The following is a 20357-nucleotide window of genomic DNA, read 5'->3' as shown; positions in this document are numbered from 1 at the left end:
AATTAACTACAAAGTGAAAAAAAATAAAAATCCAAAAGGCAGCAAATCCTCACATTTGCAAAACTGCCATCAAGTAACTTGGGGTACTTTCCTTGATAAATTACTGACATGATTATTCAGGTATTGAACAAGTTGTGATCAATGTTTCTGAATCACAGTAAAAACTGAAGTGAAATGAAAGGCAACATTCAAACATATCAGCTTTCTGCAGGACAACAACTTCTCTCTGGGCAGCTTCAGACTGGGCAGAAGCTGCAGTAAGACTTTTATTGCTCAGTCTCAACAAAATTCCACCTGTCCACAAGACTCTCTTTACTTTTTTATTGCTCTATAAAGCTCTGCATGGAGTGACTCCAGCATTCACAGCACAGCTCAGACCTCTGACTCTTGTGTTCTTAGTGCATCAAAGATGAGTCCAAAGTCAACAAAATCTGCAGCTCTATTTATCTATCTTATCTGTTTTTGTGCTTTCAGATGCTGGAGTAGCCTGTATGAAGGCTTTGGATGTGCACAGACTTTAACAGCTTTTGATTTTAGTGTTGCCTTTCACTTATGTCTGTCATGTTCTTTGCTTTTCACATTTTTTTATGTGCATTTTGCTCTGGATAGCTTCTTCCGGCTCATGTCTTTTCTCTCATTTCTTGTCTGTCTATAGGCTGAAACATGCTGAATTTTCCAATGTGCATGAAGTAAGCTTAGCCATGTACAGAAATTTTGCCTGAATAAGCGCTGTGCTGCCTTTATTTTGAAAAATGTTCCCCGGGTGTGAGGACGTTGTGGCTAACTTTAACGCAGAGGCTGACGGGGAGTCTGCGCTCAGGTACAGCAGCGCATCTCACTCAGAGGGAGAGGAGAGAGAGAGAAGCAGAGGGAGAGATATTTATAGCCTAAAGCGAGGCTGCAGCACAGAGATAAGGCTTGGGACCAAGCCACAGGCAGACAGGGCTTCAGGGAAACGAGGACGCGTCAAAAATGAAACAGTTCCTTTCGGTACTTTTGTTCGGGGCCGCGGTGGTCGCTCTGGCCAGCGCGGCCGGTGCCGACGGGGAGATCTCCTTCGAGTACCACCGCTACGAGGAGCTGCGGAAGGCGCTGGTGTCGGTGTGGCTGCAGTGTCCGACCATCACCCGCATCTACACCATCGGGGAGAGCTTCGAGGGCCGCGAGCTGCTGGTGCTGGAGATGTCCGACAACCCCGGGACGCACGAACCTGGTCAGTTTTACGCACACACACAGTCCGCTGCACACTGCGGTGAATGAACGTCCCGCTGCCCCCCTTTTGTTTCCTCCGCGGTTGGAGCCCATCATCACACGCTGTGATAACACAAACACATCACGCACTATTGCGCATTAGCAACTTGGTGATGCCCTTATTTCGTGCGCGGGTTAAACAGCAGTGACCTGTGCGGCTGATGGTGCCTCAGAATAAAAACGCAGCAGAGCAGGAGCGCAGGTGTGTCGTGCTGCGCGTAAAAAAAAAAAAAAAAGAAACGGCGAGCGCAAGGGCCTGCTGCATCACTTCAGAGGGAATCTAGATGATAGATTGTGGGATCAGCCACGCAAAGCCGCCATTTTGCTGGTTGATAAGGATCTCTGCGTGCGTATCCTGAGTCGTGATTCTGAGAAAACATCCCAAAGGCTGGTGAATCATGCCACGGCTCATTGGGCTGCGGTTGGAATTAGTATTTCCAGCTTAACATTGATGTATGTTGCAATTTGCTGATCCCAACATATCAGGAAACAGTGTTCACACATCAAAAGGAGAGAAAGTCTGAATAATAGATGAAGCAGTAGGTCCTGGTAGGGCTACACATGCATGATGTTCCTCAGAGGGCCTTGGGGCTTCACAGTACTGACTCTGCCTTCATCTTCATGGCACTGCTCTGTTCTGTCAAGATAAGACTGCAGGCAAGAAACCATAGAGAGGAAGTGATATGTTTCTTGATGTAACAGAAGTAAATATGTGGGCGTCCACCAGTGTTTGCTTCTTCTTTCTCCAAAATCATACAAGGTTGCAGATGAAACCAAGACTACTCCTTCATGACTTATAATTCCTTTATAGGACCATCAGCAGCATCTTGAAATTCATCAGATGGTTTTCAAAATGTAACAGCTAAAACTGGGAATTGTACTTTTATATTAGAAGTCAGCAGCCAATATTAAAAACCGGTTCTCGTATACCGTTAAAAGGAGGCAGTTTGCACCAGGGCCTCGGATGATCTTAAGCTGCTGGCGTGACAAACACTGAGGCTCCGATTCTCTGGAATGCTCATTTACCTCGTCCTCGTTGTGATTTATTTCAGACTGCAAGGCCGCAATTTAAATAGTCTGGTTAGAAATGTTTTCTGTCATCTGTTTTTTTTAATGTCAGGGACGTTTAGAGGAACAATGATGGAGTTTTCTTGTCTGGTATTTAACAAATATCCTGAGAATAGATCAAACCAAATCGACACCTTTTTACCATTTTAAACTCGTAATCCAAGACTTGTAGTGCGAAAACAGTGAGCGGGAACACACAGATTAACTTGTAGTACCTTTAACCTCTAATGAACATTTGGGAGCAGTTCAGTGATTCCTCGCCAGCTCTCTCCAAACAGGAGCTTTACCCCTGACATACTGCCGGAAGTGATTAATTTAGTCTCAGTAATCCCCCAAAACAAAGCCCTCTGTGATTATAGCTTACAGTAGCCTATGGAGTGCATTTTGTGGCATCTTAAATTGATGTTTCATGTCCCATTTTTTTGCGTAAAGGTGTATTTTCTTCTTGGGCTGTATTTGTGTGGTCGTAATGGTGCACCACAGGTTTGCTGTGCAGCTCGGCTCGGACTCTAATGACCGTACGTACTAAATAAGCCTGTAATAGTCCGGTGGGTGTGCGCAGGCATGAGTCACAGTAGCGATGTGGAACCCTTATTACTACCAGATGAGTTTCCAAGCCGCTGCTTCACCAACAGGGGTTGTGCCTCCCCTCCTCCTCCTCCTCCTCCTCCTCCTCCTCCTCCTCTACATCTCTGCTGAGCAAAACATCCACAGCAACAAGAAGTAGGATGAAACAGAGAAGGAAAAGAGGGAGAAGAGCTCCAGAGATATTTCAAAGGAGAGTGACAGAGGAGAGGAGATAAAACTGCATGGTTTGTGTGTGACTAGAAAAATAAGATGTGCAACCTTTGAGCTTTGTTCAAGGTGTCCTACCAATATTCTATCTGACACTGCAGTGTGTTCAAGCTAAGGTGGAGCCGAAATAGCAGTTGCCGGGGCAACAGATCGGCTTAGTGCACTGAGCTAACCGGCAGCTCGTGGTTGGCTGGCTGACTGGCTCCGGAGGACGACGGTCCTGAGCTGATGCATCTGTCAGTAAGCGGCCATCTGTCATACTCTGCAGCACAGGAACTGTCTGTAGCCCTGAGTGGAAACCCTAGGTACACATTAATGTACTGTACAGTGAGTGCATGCAGCGTGGAACATATGGGAAGCATGGAAAGGAGGCCTAACTTAGAGTTAATTCTTATTTTCATGTTTGCCTTGGATCACAAGGCCAGTCTAATGTCAAAGGGGTCACACAGAAAACCAAATTAGAAGCTGATTATAGCATCGTTCGGTTCACTCTCTCTCTGCTCTTATTGACATTTCTCCCCGCACTTTGGTTTCCATCAAAAAAAAAAAAAACTCTGGCTAACATCTCACCTGCACAGAAAATATAATGATCTATCATCTAGCAGCTATGGGCCAGATACATGATTTCCCTCAGGAGTTTGCAGAGCCCAAAAGAAGAGTGACTTGAAATGCCAGATGAACAGTGACTCCAAATAAATGCTGTTGCTGTGCGTTTGCTGCACAAAGACAGCTATTGGCTAATAAGCTCAACTTATCAGATCAAACAGTGACAAGTGTCTGTTTCAGCCCCGATCTTCTCATCTAGATCCCTGCCAGAAAGTGCACCCAAGTGGACCATTTTCAAATGTCAAACTTTAGCTTCAATTGTTCTTTTGTGCTTGTGCGTAGATCTGTTTCATGCTACTTTATACGTCAAATAATCTTGGTATTTGTTACTCCTCTACATCTGTCAGAGTAGTTCCTGCTACTTATAGTCCCTCTTTGGTCATTTAATAAACCCCCCAAACTCATCTGTATATCAGTTATATATTTAGATGTTTTGCAATAAAAATAATACCTTCCTTAAAATCCCTACCTTAAAATACTTATAACTCTACAATGCTGTTTCTTTCTACACTCGCCCCTCCCCTCTCGCTGCAGTCGAGCACACCAGCTCACCTACAGCTCTGCTCCAACACTGTTTAACTACTCTACACTACACAACAGTTCAAATGTCGGCGTAAGTCAGCCATACATGTTTATTCTTCCATTCTGCAGAAGAGTTGGCAGGATTGTTTCTTTAGGTTTGTCACAGATGAAACCCTTACCGTAGGTTTTGAAGACGGTGATCGGTGTGCTGCAGTTTCAAGGCAGAAATGCTCAGCTATGCCTGCTTATTGTTGCTCACGGTGTGTCTGCTGGCATATAAAAGCCCCATATGGACATGTTAACAACGTGAAAAACTTTATTTTCACTGGAGGGAGTCTTTAAACTGTCCAGGAGCAGTTTTGCTTCTGATACTTTAGGAGCATTATGACGTAATTTGTGCTTTTATTTGCTTAAAGAATCGAAATAGGTGAACATAGGTGACACGTTTTTTTCATTTGAAGGAGGTGTTTACTTCTACTACACAGCTGGCTCATATTTGAGCTAGAAAGAGGGGCTGGTCTTCTTGGGGGGAGAAAAGAAACGGGGAGCTCTGGTTAAACTCTTCTGACTCTCACGTCTGGAACCTTTTACAGCAGTTCTAATATGAAGAGAAATTCGATCTTGTAATGGGTTTGTCTCAAGGTGAAAAAAAAAAATCATATCAGTATGAGGGACTGCTTCAACCAATATACGTCAGCCCATCTCATGTGGTGGAGACTGTCACAAGACTCCACGCCGGACCGTTTTATCAGACGACAGAGGAAGTGTGTAATCTCCAGTGAGCACGCACACAGATTCCCAGTTAAAGAGTATAGCAGCCAGACTCACTGCTGAATATGTCATATCAGGTGACATTTGGCATATTGAATATAAAGTGGCCTCTAAATGGACAAGGTTCCTGTTAGTGGAGGAGACTAGCGCGCAAATTCATTGTATTTTTCAACATTTTCACCGCGAGGAGCTTCTTCCTGTATGTAGCTGGCAAAAACAGATGAGAGACAGGAGGAGCTGATGGAAAAGGGAGATAAAAAAAGACAGGAATGATGATTGAGAAAACGGGAAATGAAACAGGAGTTCAACTGTGAGGAGGGAAGAGAATGTAAAGGGAATGAGGGAGAGGCAGAAAGGCCAAGGCATCAGCCAGAGGTCATTTATTATACATCAGACACCCGCATCCACCTTCCTCCTCCTCCTCCTCCTCCTCCTCCTCCGCCTGCTTTGTGTGCCCCGACTACTTCTTCATGTTGTTTTTCTTCTTCTCCTGCCAGTCTGTCTTCTTTTTCTAGCCATTTCCTATTCATGTTTTTCTTCCTCTCTCTGTTCCTTTTATTACATTAATTTTTCTCCTCCATTTGCTATTAATTTTAATGCGGCTTGCATGCTTCATGTTCTGCATTTCAACTTGCTGAGTGATGCCACAGTCAAGGTCCTTCTTACATCAGCTTTTTCTAAAGAAGCTGTAACATGTTGAAAGGGAATTTTCTGTCTATTTTCTAACACATTGCATTTTACCAGATGTAGAACAGCAGTTATTTTGTTTGCAACCAGACTCTGTAACAGTCAGACGCTGCACCTCCCACAGGGCCTTGGCATTGTTCCAGTTGTTAAATGGCAGCAAATATATTGCTGGTTTATCTTGGTTAATGCTAAGAGGTTTTCAAATCTTAACACACGTTCAGTGTAGAACGTAGACATCTCAGTTGTAGGCATTAGAGCAGAAGCAATTACGCTGATCCGCCCCATGTTGAAACCACCTGTCTAATGTTGCGTCGGTTCCCCTTGTGCCTCCAAAACAGCTCTGAGGGAGGGTGTCCTGTGATGTCTGAAACAGAGACGTTCACAGTGGATCCTTTGGGCCCTGTGGATTGTGGGGCTTCTTTGAATTAGGCTCGTTCCAGCTCATCTAGATCATGTTGGGATCTGGGGAATTTGACGGCTGGTAGTTTCACATAGTCTGATCTGTCTCCAAAGCGCTGGCAGTGCTGGAGAATGGTCTCGCTGCACCTCATTATCATTCTGCAATGCAAGTTTGTTTGTGTTTCTTCAAACCGATCGCTGTGGGTGGAGTTAAGCAAAGATGCAGTACGGAGAATTGTTTTGGTAGAACATTTTTTTGAAATGGCTAATTCACTGAAGGAACCAAGCAGGCCAGTCTTATTGCATGACTCAAGTCTTCAATAAAAAAATGTTGGTTTTAGTGTAGTTTGCTGTTTGGAGGTTGTTGTTTCAGGCAGCGAAACATGGAGATGGTGAAAGTTGAAGTTGTGTTAAATGTTCAGCGGAAATGGAAGGCTTATACCTGCAGTCTACATCCAGTCAGTCAGACTAGGAGGCTGGGTCAACACTTTGAGCTCTTTGTTGTGTTCCTCAAGCTGTTCCAAAGCAGTTATGATGGTATGGTAGGGTGCATTGATTGTCTGACTAGGGGAGGCTGATGGTGTTGGGGTGTCTTTGCCATTGAGGAGTTTGTGCTTCAATAATGTTTAGGTGGGTGTTATATGTTAACATAGCAGCCCAATGAATGCCAGAACCAAACGTTTCCCAGCAGAACATTGCATTTTAATGAGATCAGAGTTATAAACCTCACCTGTTTGTGGTTTTAATGCTGCGGCTGATCGTTCTTTCTCGGATATATCAGAAGCTAAAAAGTGATCAGTCAAAGAATTTAGCAGAATATTCAAATTCATCAAACTATTTAACTATCAAATGTTTTTATGTGGAAAGAGCCAGACAGCTGAAGACATTTATCACAATTTTTAGACTCATTAGTCATTAAGCTATTTCAGTGCACGACATCATCAGCATCCAACAGCATCCCAATAACTCCTGAAGTAACCAAAAGTGTTTGCGCTTACGCATTAATTACTGTATTCTATTTTAAAGAGTCTTTATAAAGGTGAATTTTGTTAAAATCAGTCGGCTTAAAAACAACAAAGAGAAAATCCCTTTTACTAACAGAAGCTTGTAGAGCATCATGTAACTAATTGTTTGGGACTTCAGCTTATAATGCAACAAAACAGCACAGCGTTGGTGCTCTTTCTCTCCTGTATGCGCCTGTGTGTCTGTAATCGGAGCTGACAGAGCCGGCAGTCGTCCTGAGCTAACAAACTGCTCGTGTGAGGGTGAGGGAGTACGAACACGGCGACGATGTGTGAGCAGACAGACTGGGAGTGTGTTTACGCAGTGTCCCAGTTGATTTGTCTCCCGATGCACCTGCCTCTGTCAGGGTTGCCACGACGACTGAGAGCCCTCTAGCACGGTGCTTCCCAAATGATATCGTAGCCGCAGTCATTACAACGTGGTCGCCTAGGAGACCGTATCGATCACCTGCCAGACACTGTTAGAATTTTTGACAGATGTAGGATGATGGGTTTTTTTTTTCCTTCCACCAACAGATGTGTTATATTGACTTAAGAGAAATTAGAAATGAACTGGAGGTAAAGATAGGAGCTGTGCCTTTTTCGTTTTTTTTTTTGTTTGAAAACCATCAGAATATTTTTGACACATGAAACATCACATAATGTAAAGTCGCAACCCTCTGGAACCCTCTTCAATCAGTTAATCGCAAAGAGAATAAAACAGGAAACATTTTAATGATGCTATGCTTGCGGCTTTGTCAATGTAAACAGTTTCTGGTTGCTTGTGTTTCTAGGTTTTTTGTATAGAGAATAGATTTTGCGCTGTTGGTAGGAGTAAAGAACACAGGAAACTAATAAACATAACACTATTTTATATGAGTTTCACTATATTAAAACTAGCCCATATCTAAGCGGACAAAAATGAAATCAGAAATGGCCTTTCCACCTACATTTAGATGATCATGTTTCAAGATATTCACAATTTCTGCTGATGTGATTGAATGCTAAGCTCACCTCCTTTTCCTTTGAATGCTTCTGCACCTATTCCATTTGATGTGTGATGACATCTTTCTTTGCTTTAAATGTGGATTTGTTAAAAAAAAAAAAATAAAAATTTCGCCCACATATTGAAAACCAGTCCTTCACATATGCACCGTTTCTTTCACACCATCATGCATGAATGCTTCTGTGTGTGTGTATGATGGGATAAAAGCAGCTCAGGGTCACTCCGACAGGTTGAGTGAAAACAGGAATAAATTGAGAAGAGAGGGAGAAGTGTTTATGCATGTTCAAAGAACAGAGTTGCTCTGAAAGTGTGAATGTGCTCACAGGATGATTAAACAAACGACAGCATTACTCATCATGATTTTTTGCAGAATTAAAGCAGGGAGTTAGTCCTACCTCTCCTCCTGCCTGCACACACTACCCAGAACTCGCTCAAACACATCTTAAATTAGCTTCAGGATTTGGCCCGTAATGGCTTCTGCGTGTGTTCTACATATACAAATCATGTCCAGCTCCGCGTTCTGTCACACACGAACATGGGTATCGGCAGCATAAAAACATGTTTCTTCAGGGAGAAAGGGAGGGGGGGGAAGTCCCAAGATACCGAGCATCTGTGCAATAGCTTGAATCACAGTAACTTCTTTTTGGCAGAGTCCGACTTCAAAGTGTGTGTACGTGTGCGAGTGCATGTGTTTGACAGCTCCGTCGGGCCTCTGAAGCCTGTAAAAACCATTCGCCGACGTCAGGAACGGAAAGAGTTAATTGTAGTCTTGAAATCATTAGTAGCGACTCGGAGCCAGATTCGAGCATTTAAAAATAACCTGACTACCAGATGTGTGCCGGGCGGTTTGTGCGTCCGTGTGTGTTACTCACTCAAGAAGCCACTGGCATTACTTCACAAACACATAAAACGCTCCACGAGATGCTGAAATGGATAGAAAAATATTGACACACATGCGCACTTGCATCTTGAAAGCATTATTTTTCTGCTGTGTTTTAGTTGTCGAATTAATAATAATGATGTGAAAAACGAAGCCAAGTCAGAGGAGGGGTAAGAACAATAAAAACACAAAAAAACGCTCTCAGTAAAAATTGGACCCTACAGCAGTTTGGCTTCAAACACACACACACACACACACACACACACACACACACACACACACACACTTCACCATCTGCTGCGCTTGAGTTACATTTCATAACTCATAACTGATCTGAACAAAAGACAGTTTTTTTTTTTTCCCATCAATGCTCAAAGTCGTTTCTTTGTTCTCGTGCAGCCACAGAGAACCATTAATCTTTAGTTTGCAGTTAATCAAAAGAATGTGTACAAGCGTATACTGTAGCTCAAACTCTGAGCACTTTATATAGCTCCTAAGAAGAATCTGTGTCATGCTTGTGTGTGTTTTCTATAAATTTTCATAGATGAAGAAACCTAGAGGAGAGAAGGAAGGGCTAATTAGTACATAAAACAGATGGTGGGAGCGTGCTTCATTAGAGCACAAATTTACTGAGCTTAAGGACAGAAATAGCTCTTAAATACAAAAAGCAAAATCACCTGTGATAAAGGAAAGGAAGAGCAAAGCGGTGTTTTTGTCGACACACACTCACGTGGCCAAGATCAGTTAATCCATCAAACGGCAAAGTCTGTATTTTTAGATAAAATGAGAAAAGGAAACCTTAGAAGGAAGTAAAGACATGAATTATCTAGGTCGACTATTTGATGATTGACAAAAGCTTAATTGAGAGCGTTTTTGATGATTAAGTCATTTATGTAGGAAGATATTCTCAGCGTTCTCAAATGTGAACTCTCTGTCGGGGAAGGTTGAATCAGAAGAGGATATTATAAATACTTGTAAGACCAAAGCTAGATTATGCAGTAACAGGGAAGCTGGAGTTCAAAGATTCCAGATAAAGGTTTAGCTATCGCATTAGCAACCTTGTTCCTCAGTGAAAGATCAACTTTAAGTATGTTTAGATGCACAGAATTCGAGTTTTTATCTGGTTTTCATCCTATTAGGAGTGTGATGTTTACATGGAACATGAAGCATTTTCTTGATTCAAGTGTCTGATTGTCTTGACTCCTGAACATTTCAGCCACTTCTCTCTGTAAACCTGGATAAGGTGTTGACATGCTACAGTATCCTGGTTTCTGTCAGATAAACCTACTCTGATATCCAGGTTTCTCTAAACCAGGATCAGCAAGGTCTCATCCAGGTGAAAGATGCACAATGACATCAGCACATCATCATTATCAGCTTTAAGCCTTTAAAATAAAACATGGCACGAGTCTAAAGTGAACATGGACAGGCTGATAACGTCCGTCAGGATAAGAGTTGATGGTTAAGAAATATTGCTTGTTTTACATGTAAGTTAGAGTGTACAGTTAAAAAAACATTGTTTTATGTCTGCACCTGCCAGTGGACCAACACGATGAAAGTACGTATAATCATTTGGTAATTTCATGACGGGACAGATCTGGTGTTCACTGAAGTTAGGTGGAAAAAATACATTAACATTGGTTTGGGCATCGGCAGTCGGCCAAAACGTGTTGGAAAATATCAGCATATTGAATGGACCAATAGAATAGTAGAGGATATTTTAGTTCAGCAAACAGAACTATCCATCCATCTATTATCTATACACCGCTTAATCCTCACTAGGGTCGTGGGGGGCTGGAGTCTATCCCAGCTGACTTAGGGTGAAGGCAGAGGACCCTGGACAGGTCACCAGTCTATCACAGGGCTACACTTAGAGACAGACAACCAAGCACACTCACATTCACACCTACGGACAATTTAGAATCACCAATTAACCTCAGCATGTTTTTGGACTTGTGGGAGGAAGCCGGAGAACCTGGAGAGAACCCACGCTGCATGGGGAGAACATGCAAACTCCACGCACTCCCGGGACGCGAACCGCTGACCTTCTTGCTGTGAGGCAACAGTGCTACCAACTGCTCCGCCTTTCAGCCCCAAACAGAACTAAATTAACTTAATTCAACAACAAAACAGCTGTAATAAAAGTAGTACTCACAGGTAATACACCAACAAAAGCATCTGATTACCTAATAAAAGAGAGAGATTTGTTTGATTGTAGATTTAACAAAATGGTGGGTAAAACAATTAGTCAGCCAGTTATAAACTGCTTTGAAACTGCAATCAAGCAACATAATCAACTGTATTACCGTAAACTAAATACCTGTTGGGTCGAGGACTATTAGCTGGACATAAGAAAACATTTGAAGAAGCCATCTTTTGCTCTGAGGATTGATGATTAGTTTTTCTTAAAACTTAAAAAAATAAAATAAAAATAACAATGCAGTGAAAGATGTAAAGGTTTAAAGAAAATTGTAATTTTACCATCCTACCTCCTTTTACTTAATGCAGGATACACATTAATGAGTCAGGATTAGAGCAGACCATGTCTGAGAATCATCTGGTTTTATTAGGATTTCTTCAGGATCAAAATAACTCTGTGATATTTGTCAGTACATCAAATAACACACAGCAAAAATTAACTGTTAACTAATTTGGGGGAACTTAAAATCAATAAAAGTGATGCTCATGTTGCAGCACAAAGTGTAACTCACTGCATCCATTGCACCATTATGCCTCGTGTTTGCTTCTGTTCAACCATGAAGATGTGTAATCTAATATTTTTCAAAATGCATTGCTCAAAAAACATTCAAACGTATCGATTACAGAGACTCCATTTAGGTTACTCCACTGTCAGCAGGTCATCTGTAAATGACTCAGGAAAAACATTTTACATCTGGAAAAACTTCAATAAGAAAAAAATATGACTTACATCCTTTAAGTATGAATGTAAAGCTACAAATCTGTTCCACTACTGAGATACTTAAATATGTTTCTCATGTGAAAGCAGGGATTTGTGTCTTCATGACAGTACGAATGATAAAAGTCAATGATTACAAACTCCAGACATCCTGCCGTTTATGTTGTAAGTCTCCCTGAGGAAGCCTCATTTAGCAACGTCATGTCCCGGAGTTGAACTTTCTGTGAATCTGATCTCAGACCTGTCACCAGCAAGTATCAGGCAGAACAACCTGTGACACCGTCGCTCCTTAATCCACTGTGTCTCGGCCATAATTGTCCAAATGGAGTTCTGGGCTGCAATGTTCAGTCCTGTTTAACCTTTGGGGGGATGAGTCGGCGTGTTTGTCACGGCTGGAGCGTGTTCATCATGTGTCATAGTGGGTCTGTGTGTCTCATAACCTCCAGAACAAATGAGAATTCCTTATCTGCGGCCTCTTTGTGGTCCTAAGAAGATAAAAAGACTGTTACCATGACTTCTGACTTAATACGGCTTCGTTTTTCAAAGATGGTGCTGTCATGTTATTTCACCCGCTGTCTATTTTGTGAGTGTATCTGTGATTGGTTCAAGCTGGTCAAAAGTGCATTTATTGTTTAAATCTTAAAAAGTTTGTAAAATTGTCTGCTATGTTTAAATTCAGTTCTGCCTCTCATCACGAGCCATAAACAGGCTGTTTGGAATGAGGTTGACTACATAAGGTCGTCCTCACATGTATTCACACCCTCCACTGGCCCACTGCACATCAGCAAAGTGCTCTCATTTGTCCAGGACAGATTAGTTTTAAAAAAAAATTATTATTCTTTTCAACCACAATTCAAAAGCAATGTCTTACTTTACTAAATTACAATTTATCAAATTTCTATTTATTATTACTTTTTTCAGTTTCTAACTTATTTGAGTGACTGTTGTGAATTTTGCCTTTTCTTAGAAGGGTATGAATACATTTGAGGACGACTCTGTCTGTGTCATAGTAACACAATAAGTGCCTTTTGGTTTCTCGCAGGTGAGCCCGAGTTTAAATACATCGCCAACATGCACGGCAACGAGGCCGTGGGCAGAGAGCTCCTCATCTATCTGGCTCAGTACCTGTGCAACCAGTACCAGCAGGGCAACGAGACCATCATCGACCTCATCAGCAACACGCGCATCCACCTCATGCCGTCTATGAACCCAGACGGCTTTGAGAAAGCCGCCTCTCAGGTGATGAGACAGCACAACGAAAATCACGCCGCATAGCCTAGAAACTTGATCCGAGGATTTAGCACCAGACAGATTAAGCTTACAAGACTACAAACAGTGACTTAGGAGCCACAACTCTTGGCTTTGAATTACACACACGCAGCAAGAACAGTAACTATTAAAGCTCTCAGACGCTGCCTCTTTACTCCTGTGTTTCCGTCTGAACGTCCAATCCTGTTTCCTGTGCAGCCCGGAGAGATCAAGGACTGGTTTGTGGGCCGCAGCAACGCACAGGGGGTGGACCTGAACCGTAACTTCCCCGATCTGGACCGCATCATCTACATCAACGAGCGGGAGGGCGGAGCCAACAACCACCTGCTGCAGAACATGAAGAAGGCCGTGGATGAAAACACCAAGGTATGCAAACAAACCAGGTGATTAAAGGATGAGGCTGGTGTTGGTTCATATTATCAGCAAATCCCATGAAAAGACCAAAACAGTGATGCATGAAGTCAAGACTTTCTTCTTCATCTGCCCCGTCTGGGTCACTCAGCCACAAGATAATGCTGATATAAATATACAGTCGTCCTCATATGTATTCATATCCTCCCATTAAAGAAGGAGAACAACAGCTGTCACTGAAATAAGTTGAAATTGACAAAAGTAATAATAAATAAAAATTTTATGAAAATCATGACATCGCTTTTGAATTGTGGTTCAAAAGAAATATATATATATAAAACAAACAAACAAACAAACAAGCAAAAAAGCATGATGGGACCTGTAAACTAACATTTTGTTGAACAACCCTTTGAGTCAATCACTGCAATCAAGTGTTTTCTGTAACTCTCAATCAGACTTCTGCACCTGTTGACAGCTATTTGGATTTTGGCCCACTGCTCATCAGCAAAGTGCTCTCATTTGTCCATTTAAAAAAAAAAAAAAATCTTTTCAACAACATTCAACAACATGTCTTATTTCACTAAATTGCAATTTAGCAAATTTTTATTTATTAGTACTTTTTTCAGTTTCTTGTTATTTGAGTGACTGTGACTCACTGAATTTTGCCTTTTCTTTAATGGAAGGGTATGAATACATTTGAGGACGTCTGTATATAGTTTCCTAAATTATTTGCCCACCTTCATTTTTAGTTAATGTTATTCAGATGGGAGCAAAAAAATGCATCTGTTAGGGTTTTCAGGTATGAAATAATGAACATTTGGTTCTCTGAGGATATTTACAGCAGAAGTTTGGCGCATAAGGATTGACTCAAAGCTGCAGCGATCCGTATTTTAATTAATATTCAAAATATATGGAATGTGGGCCGCAGGTTTAGCTCACCTGGTTGAGCTGGTCACCCATGTACAGGGGCTATAGTCTCTGATGCAGTGGCTATGGGTTCGAATCCTGCTCATGGCCCTTTGTTGCAACCCATTCCCCACTTTCCTGTCTCTCCTTTGACTGTCCTATCTAATAAAGGCTAAAAAAACAACTTTAAAAAAATGTATGGAATGAATAGCAGAGACAAAACTACAGAGAATTATCACTTTAATTGTAGTAATTGTAAATTATGTAAGGCTCCTATTATAAAAACAAAAAAACACTTATAAGCTCCTTTATAACATTTTCTAAATTGTTTGGTTTCTGTAGATTGGAAGTGACAATATATTAGATGCAAAAATGAATCTTCTTTGCTGCTTCAGTATGTATTTTTATGTGTTAGTTATTCCATTTTCTTCACATTTGCAGCTCGCCCCAGAGACCAAATCCGTGATCCACTGGATCATGGATATCCCATTCGTCCTCTCAGCTAACCTGCACGGAGGCGACGTCGTGGCCAACTATCCATACGATGAAACCCGCACTGGTACGTACACATGTACACACAACACTGCTACACTTCCTGTTTTCTCTTTTTCGGGCTGTTAAATTGCACGTAAACTGTTCCCCTCTTTTATGTGAGGTCGTTTCTGCTGATTTATTGAAACAAATATTTGAGCTGTTACTGAAACAACAAACACTTTTAATCGTTTTTCTTCAGAATGTCGTAAATGGGACTTAAATCAGACGGAAAATGTTCCACCGCATTATCACCCAAAGTAAACAAAGTGTGTTGAGCAAGCACAGGTTTAATTGGTTGCAGATGCAGGTGTTCTAGTAACACTTTATCACAGCTGCTGTCTAAACAGTGTTTGTTCTCCATCCTCTAAGGATCCACCCACGAGTACAGTGCCAGTCCCGATGATGTGATGTTCAAGTCTCTGGCCAGAGCTTACTCCATTTACAACCCAGTCATGTCCGACCCCCAGCGACCCCCTTGCCGCAAGAACGACGACGACTCCAGCTTCAAAGATGGCATCACTAACGGCGGGGCTTGGTACAGCGTGCCAGGAGGTAAGACACAACCGGCCTCCAGTGAGCTGTTTAGTTTTAGTGATGCTCAGGTAAGGAGACACTGTTTTATTTATGTTCAAACTGAGCTGGAAATGAGATGTTTATGTATCAATGTTAGAAAAAGACATTGTTTCCATCATTCACAGACTATATCTGACAACATTTACAAAAAATCTTTCATCCCATCTGCGATAACTGCACTTAATAAAAATAACTGCCCTTAATAGGAACACATAGACTGCCTCCCCCCCACAAATGATCCCTTTCATTTCTTTAAAAAAAACAATAAGTTGTGATCAAGGTATGTTCTGAGTGACATATTTTACGGTTGCAAAAAACAGTTGCTCTCAGGTGGAAAAATTTGGTAATGCAGACACCTTTTCTACAGAGTATTATTGTTTGCATTTGTGATGAGCTAAAGGTGGACATTTCTTGGCCAGCAGATGTGAGAGTGCGGTTCTGTTTGACATGTTAAAACAGCAGTTATATGTATCCCACTTGTCTGAATAAACTTTCACTCATCAACTAAATCTAGAAACCTAAATTCATACCTGCAATTGACCAAACCCAGGGTTATCTGACCATCATTGCCATGTTGCTCTAATGTTTCTGCCATTTTCACTCATTAATATCAGTCTTTCTCTTACTGACCCGTTGCAGGAATGCAGGATTTCAACTACCTCAGCAGCAACTGCTTTGAAATCACTCTGGAGCTCAGCTGTGACAAGTTCCCCAATGAGGACACTCTGAAGAACTACTGGGAGCAGAACCGCAACTCCCTCGTCAACTACATCGAGCAGGTAGGCAGCACGCTATAAATATCCGTACTATAAATCATGCTCTGGGCCCTCATCTGTTTCCATTGATGTACTTGATGCAGCTGACCCAGAAACAAAACTAAAGTGCGTAGTTTCAAGTGAATAAATGCTAATATTGAGAAGACAATGAAGAACTACTCAAAGTAGTTTGTTAGTGCTGAACTGACTCCTTCGACTGTTGTCAGAACTGCTCGAGGCACGTTTTCTGATTTTAGATTGGTTCATTAAGTCAGCTAATACAGCTTGATAGTAAAAAGAAACCAGCTTTGACTGTTAATAGGCCAGAGAACACAAACTGTGAAAAGTGGAATCTGACTAAGATGAAATGTCTTAAATTAAGACAATATATGCAAGTTCTTTGTCTGACAAGATGCTTCTTCTTACCACGCAGTTTATATGTTAGATCATTTTACTTGTATTAAACTATCATGATTAGATATTCTTAAATGGTTCTGAGTAACCTGCCTGAACACTTGGTAAGAATAAGATGCTGGAAACTAGAATGACAAGAATTCACTGACAAGTACAGAACTGTTTTGTCAGAGTCAGAATATCTTATTTTGACCACTTTAAAAAAAATAAAATAAAATAAAAATAAAAAAACCTGCCTATATTAAGATCAGAATGAGCTATTCAATTTTTTTATTGTCAGTCTTCAATCACAGCATTGAAATCATGCATTCCTACTGTCAAAATTAAGTTAAAAATTTTATTAAACAAGGACAGAAAAAAAGAAAAAAGTCTTATTACCTCCCACACAGTCTGCTACTGGCATCAACGCCCTAACACACTTGAACTTGTTCTATGGCACTCATCTGGATTGTTTTTCTCCTGACTAGATCCTTGCTTGAGTTGTATCTGCTCTCAGATGTATGTCACTTTGGATAAAAGCATCTGCTAAATGAAATTGTAGAATTGTAGACAGAACTTAAGAAAGTTCTGATAAAAAACAAACTGTATTGCAAACCTTTAATAAGAAGTTAGGGCTTGTGCTGTTTTTTTATATTTAAAGCCCTGTTATGTTTATCTTGCCTTAGGTCTCACATTTTCACTTTAGCCATAAGAAACTTTTATGTTGTTTTTGTATCCTTCCTGTAATACGCAGATTTGATTACTGAGTCCTAAATAAAAAAGTGAACAAACTGATTGCAGTGATTCAAGTCGACAGGTCAGGGAAGTTCTGGTTTTAGAGTAGCGACTCTGAAGCTAAGATATTAAACATGTACATATATACTAAGGTTGTGTTTTATATACCTTCCCATTAGATCAGTGAAGCTGTCACACCATCAGTACACTGAGTTGTTGGGTTGATGACAATCTGTGTTCACACCCATGGGTGTGTTCAATATGATGATCTATTTGTATTTTAAAAAGAATTGCTACGAAGAAAAACTCAAAGCGTCTTGTTGAGGATCATAAAGAATGCTTACTTGAGCACAATATTCTGTTTTCCTCTGTGAATTCCAGGGTATATGGTCGTATTTCAAGATCACTGCAATAAAGTTGGATGCTAAATTTATGCACATATTCTTACACATTAAGACATCCTTTAAGTTCCATTAAGATTAACATGAGAGGCTTTGATGCAGAAAGACAATTTAAACCTACCTTCACTGCTAGTAAGTGTTCTTACAAGAGGTGTCGGTAACACTTTATAAGAACTATCCGTTATAACTAGTTAATAGATAATTTGTAAACTGTTAATTAATGAGTTATTAACCACTTGTTAAGTGTTTGTTAATAGTTTGTTGATGATTTATAACGATGCCTTATAGATAGTTAATAAACCATTTACAAACTGTTAGTTAATGAGTTATAAATGACTTGTTAACTGTATATTAATGATTTACAGCCATACCTTATAAACCAGTCATAGATCATGAACAAGCCATTAGTGAATTACTTACTAATGAATTGTTAAGTATCAGTTAAAAGTTTATATATGTTATTGGGACGTTATTCTAAAGTTGCAACTATTCCTCATTTATTAACTGCTGGTAAATGAGGAATAGTTGCAACTTTAGAATAATGTCTCAGTAACATACATAAACTTATAACTAACACTTAACTACTACATTAACTCACACTTTACAGATCACTTGTTAATAGTTTGTTAACCATCTACCAGTACCTATGAAACGTTGTAGAACAGCAAATGGGTGGAACAAGTTCAAGGTACAGAAATTTGATGTGATATTTAAAATATCACAGTTGTGTACCTCAACCACCCATAGACTTTTCTGTGTATTATGTTTTACCAAAGACATACAACAGATAGAATGTTGAACATTGTCTTTAATGTATGAGGAATAAATGAGGAATAGTTGCAACTTTAGAATAATGTCCCTAACAGTTTACAAATGATCTATTAACTAGTTATAACGGATAGTTATTATAAAGTGTTACCGAGGTGTCTTGCCCAGAAAACGTATTCCAGCATTTAAACAGTCAGCACTCTGGTGTGGACATCGTCTGCCTTTCTATCTCGTTGTCCTTGTTCATGTTAGATTTTTTTAATGATCAGGTTAAGGATTTATGTTTGGGTGCATCCTGGCCTCCAAAGATTTGAAAACAAATCAAAACCACAGATTACAGTCTCTGAATCAAACTGAATATGCTTCTTTGTGCGTCTCTGTGTATGCAGGTTCATCGTGGCGTCAAGGGCTTTGTCCGTGACCTCCAGGGCAACCCCATTTCCAATGCCACCATCTCTGTGGAGGGTATTGACCATGACTTGACCACAGGTATGAGGATTCAGTGCAAATTCACACAGTCTTAACAAAACTAACACACACTGCATCCGAGTGGAACTGAAGCATCATGTGAGAGGTCCCAGCAGTAAGATGCTGCAGTGCCTCCATCTTGTGGACATAGTGGGAACTGCACCAGCTGCTTGCCTGATTTCTGTTACTTGCACCTGCTTTTCATATCACAGTGATTGTAGTGGGCAGTTAAAACAGTCAGTCTTGTGAGTGTGCTTATTTTCATAACTGAGCATCAGGCGGCTGCTTTGTGTGTTGCTTGCATGCGTGTATTAATGAAACCCTGTAATTTGTAGCCAAAGATGGAGACTATTGGCGCCTACTGGCTCCAGGAAACTACAAAGTGGCAGCTTCTGCTCCAGGATACCTGACTGTCATCAAGAAGGTGGCTGTTCCCTACAGCCCTGCAACCAGGGTAAGACACAACCCAATCGACCAACCTACATTGTGTGCATCTTTCATCTTTATAAAAGGTATCTTGAATTATGCAGTTATATTTCAAAGATGTCTAATCTCTATTCATGAATCAAAATATACTCAGTTAAGTCCTGCTCGTCGTTTGTGCTTGAACACGTGGTACAACTGACGGAGCACTTCTAACATGTATTCAGTAGCAGCGATAGGTTCACAGTTTATGTCGGCAGTTGTATGAGCATCCAATGAGAGCAGTTTGTGATCCATCAAAACAAAAGCCCCTTTCAGAGATCGTACCAAACTGGAGAAAAACAAGCCTGTGTAATGCCGCTCCAGTGTGTGATTCCTTGTAACATGCCACCATAACGGGATTGTTACATGTAACACAACAGCACCAGTGTGTCGTGTGGTGTGTCCTCCTCCTGTCACTACCTCTGCTGCTGGCTTAAAGGCACAAAAACAATACCATCCCATTCCATCTCTGTACCTTACATAGAGAACAGTGATTCAGAATAAAGGCGTAACAGTCCCGCTTTGCACAGGCTGTTGAAATGATATCTGCGTGAGACACATTGTGGCAGGCTACATATGACTACGGGCTGACGTCTAGCTCAAATATCTTCATTTTTATAGGACTGCAGATCTGAGCTATCAAGATTACAAAAGACAATTAGAAGACTTTTAAAGAGCTGCCACAGTGGCAAGCTACATGTTTCAAATGCTAAAGTTAAAAAACATGGTAGCACAAGTAAAGAATAGTAATAAAGTCAACAAGTTGGCCATTGTAGGGCAGCATCTATCAAGGGTTTGCAAACACTAGCTGACATTAGACCCAGAAGCTATTGTTT

At 40.9% G+C, this 20357-nt stretch overlaps 1 protein-coding gene across 1 annotated transcript in view; it reads left to right on the top strand.

Annotated features, from left to right (window-relative positions):
• Window positions 1-869: 869 nt before the first annotated feature.
• The window catches only part of cpe (carboxypeptidase E), a 20858-nt gene continuing 1370 nt past the window's right edge, over window positions 870-20357 (top strand). The window contains exons 1-8 of the mRNA XM_008292978.1: window positions 870-1213; window positions 12946-13142; window positions 13371-13538; window positions 14871-14988; window positions 15333-15515; window positions 16176-16315; window positions 18978-19077; window positions 19392-19510. Coding sequence (XP_008291200.1) covers window positions 973-1213; window positions 12946-13142; window positions 13371-13538; window positions 14871-14988; window positions 15333-15515; window positions 16176-16315; window positions 18978-19077; window positions 19392-19510 — 1266 coding nt within the window. The 5' untranslated portion in view covers window positions 870-972. The remainder of the gene's footprint in view (window positions 1214-12945; window positions 13143-13370; window positions 13539-14870; window positions 14989-15332; window positions 15516-16175; window positions 16316-18977; window positions 19078-19391; window positions 19511-20357) is intronic.

Source organism: Stegastes partitus, unplaced genomic scaffold (assembly GCF_000690725.1).
Source record: "Stegastes partitus isolate 25-593 unplaced genomic scaffold, Stegastes_partitus-1.0.2 Scaffold850, whole genome shotgun sequence".
Classification (NCBI taxonomy): Eukaryota; Metazoa; Chordata; class Actinopteri; family Pomacentridae; genus Stegastes; species Stegastes partitus.
The sequence above is the reverse complement of the archived record's forward strand: the minus strand, read 5'-3'. Positions and strand labels throughout refer to the sequence as shown.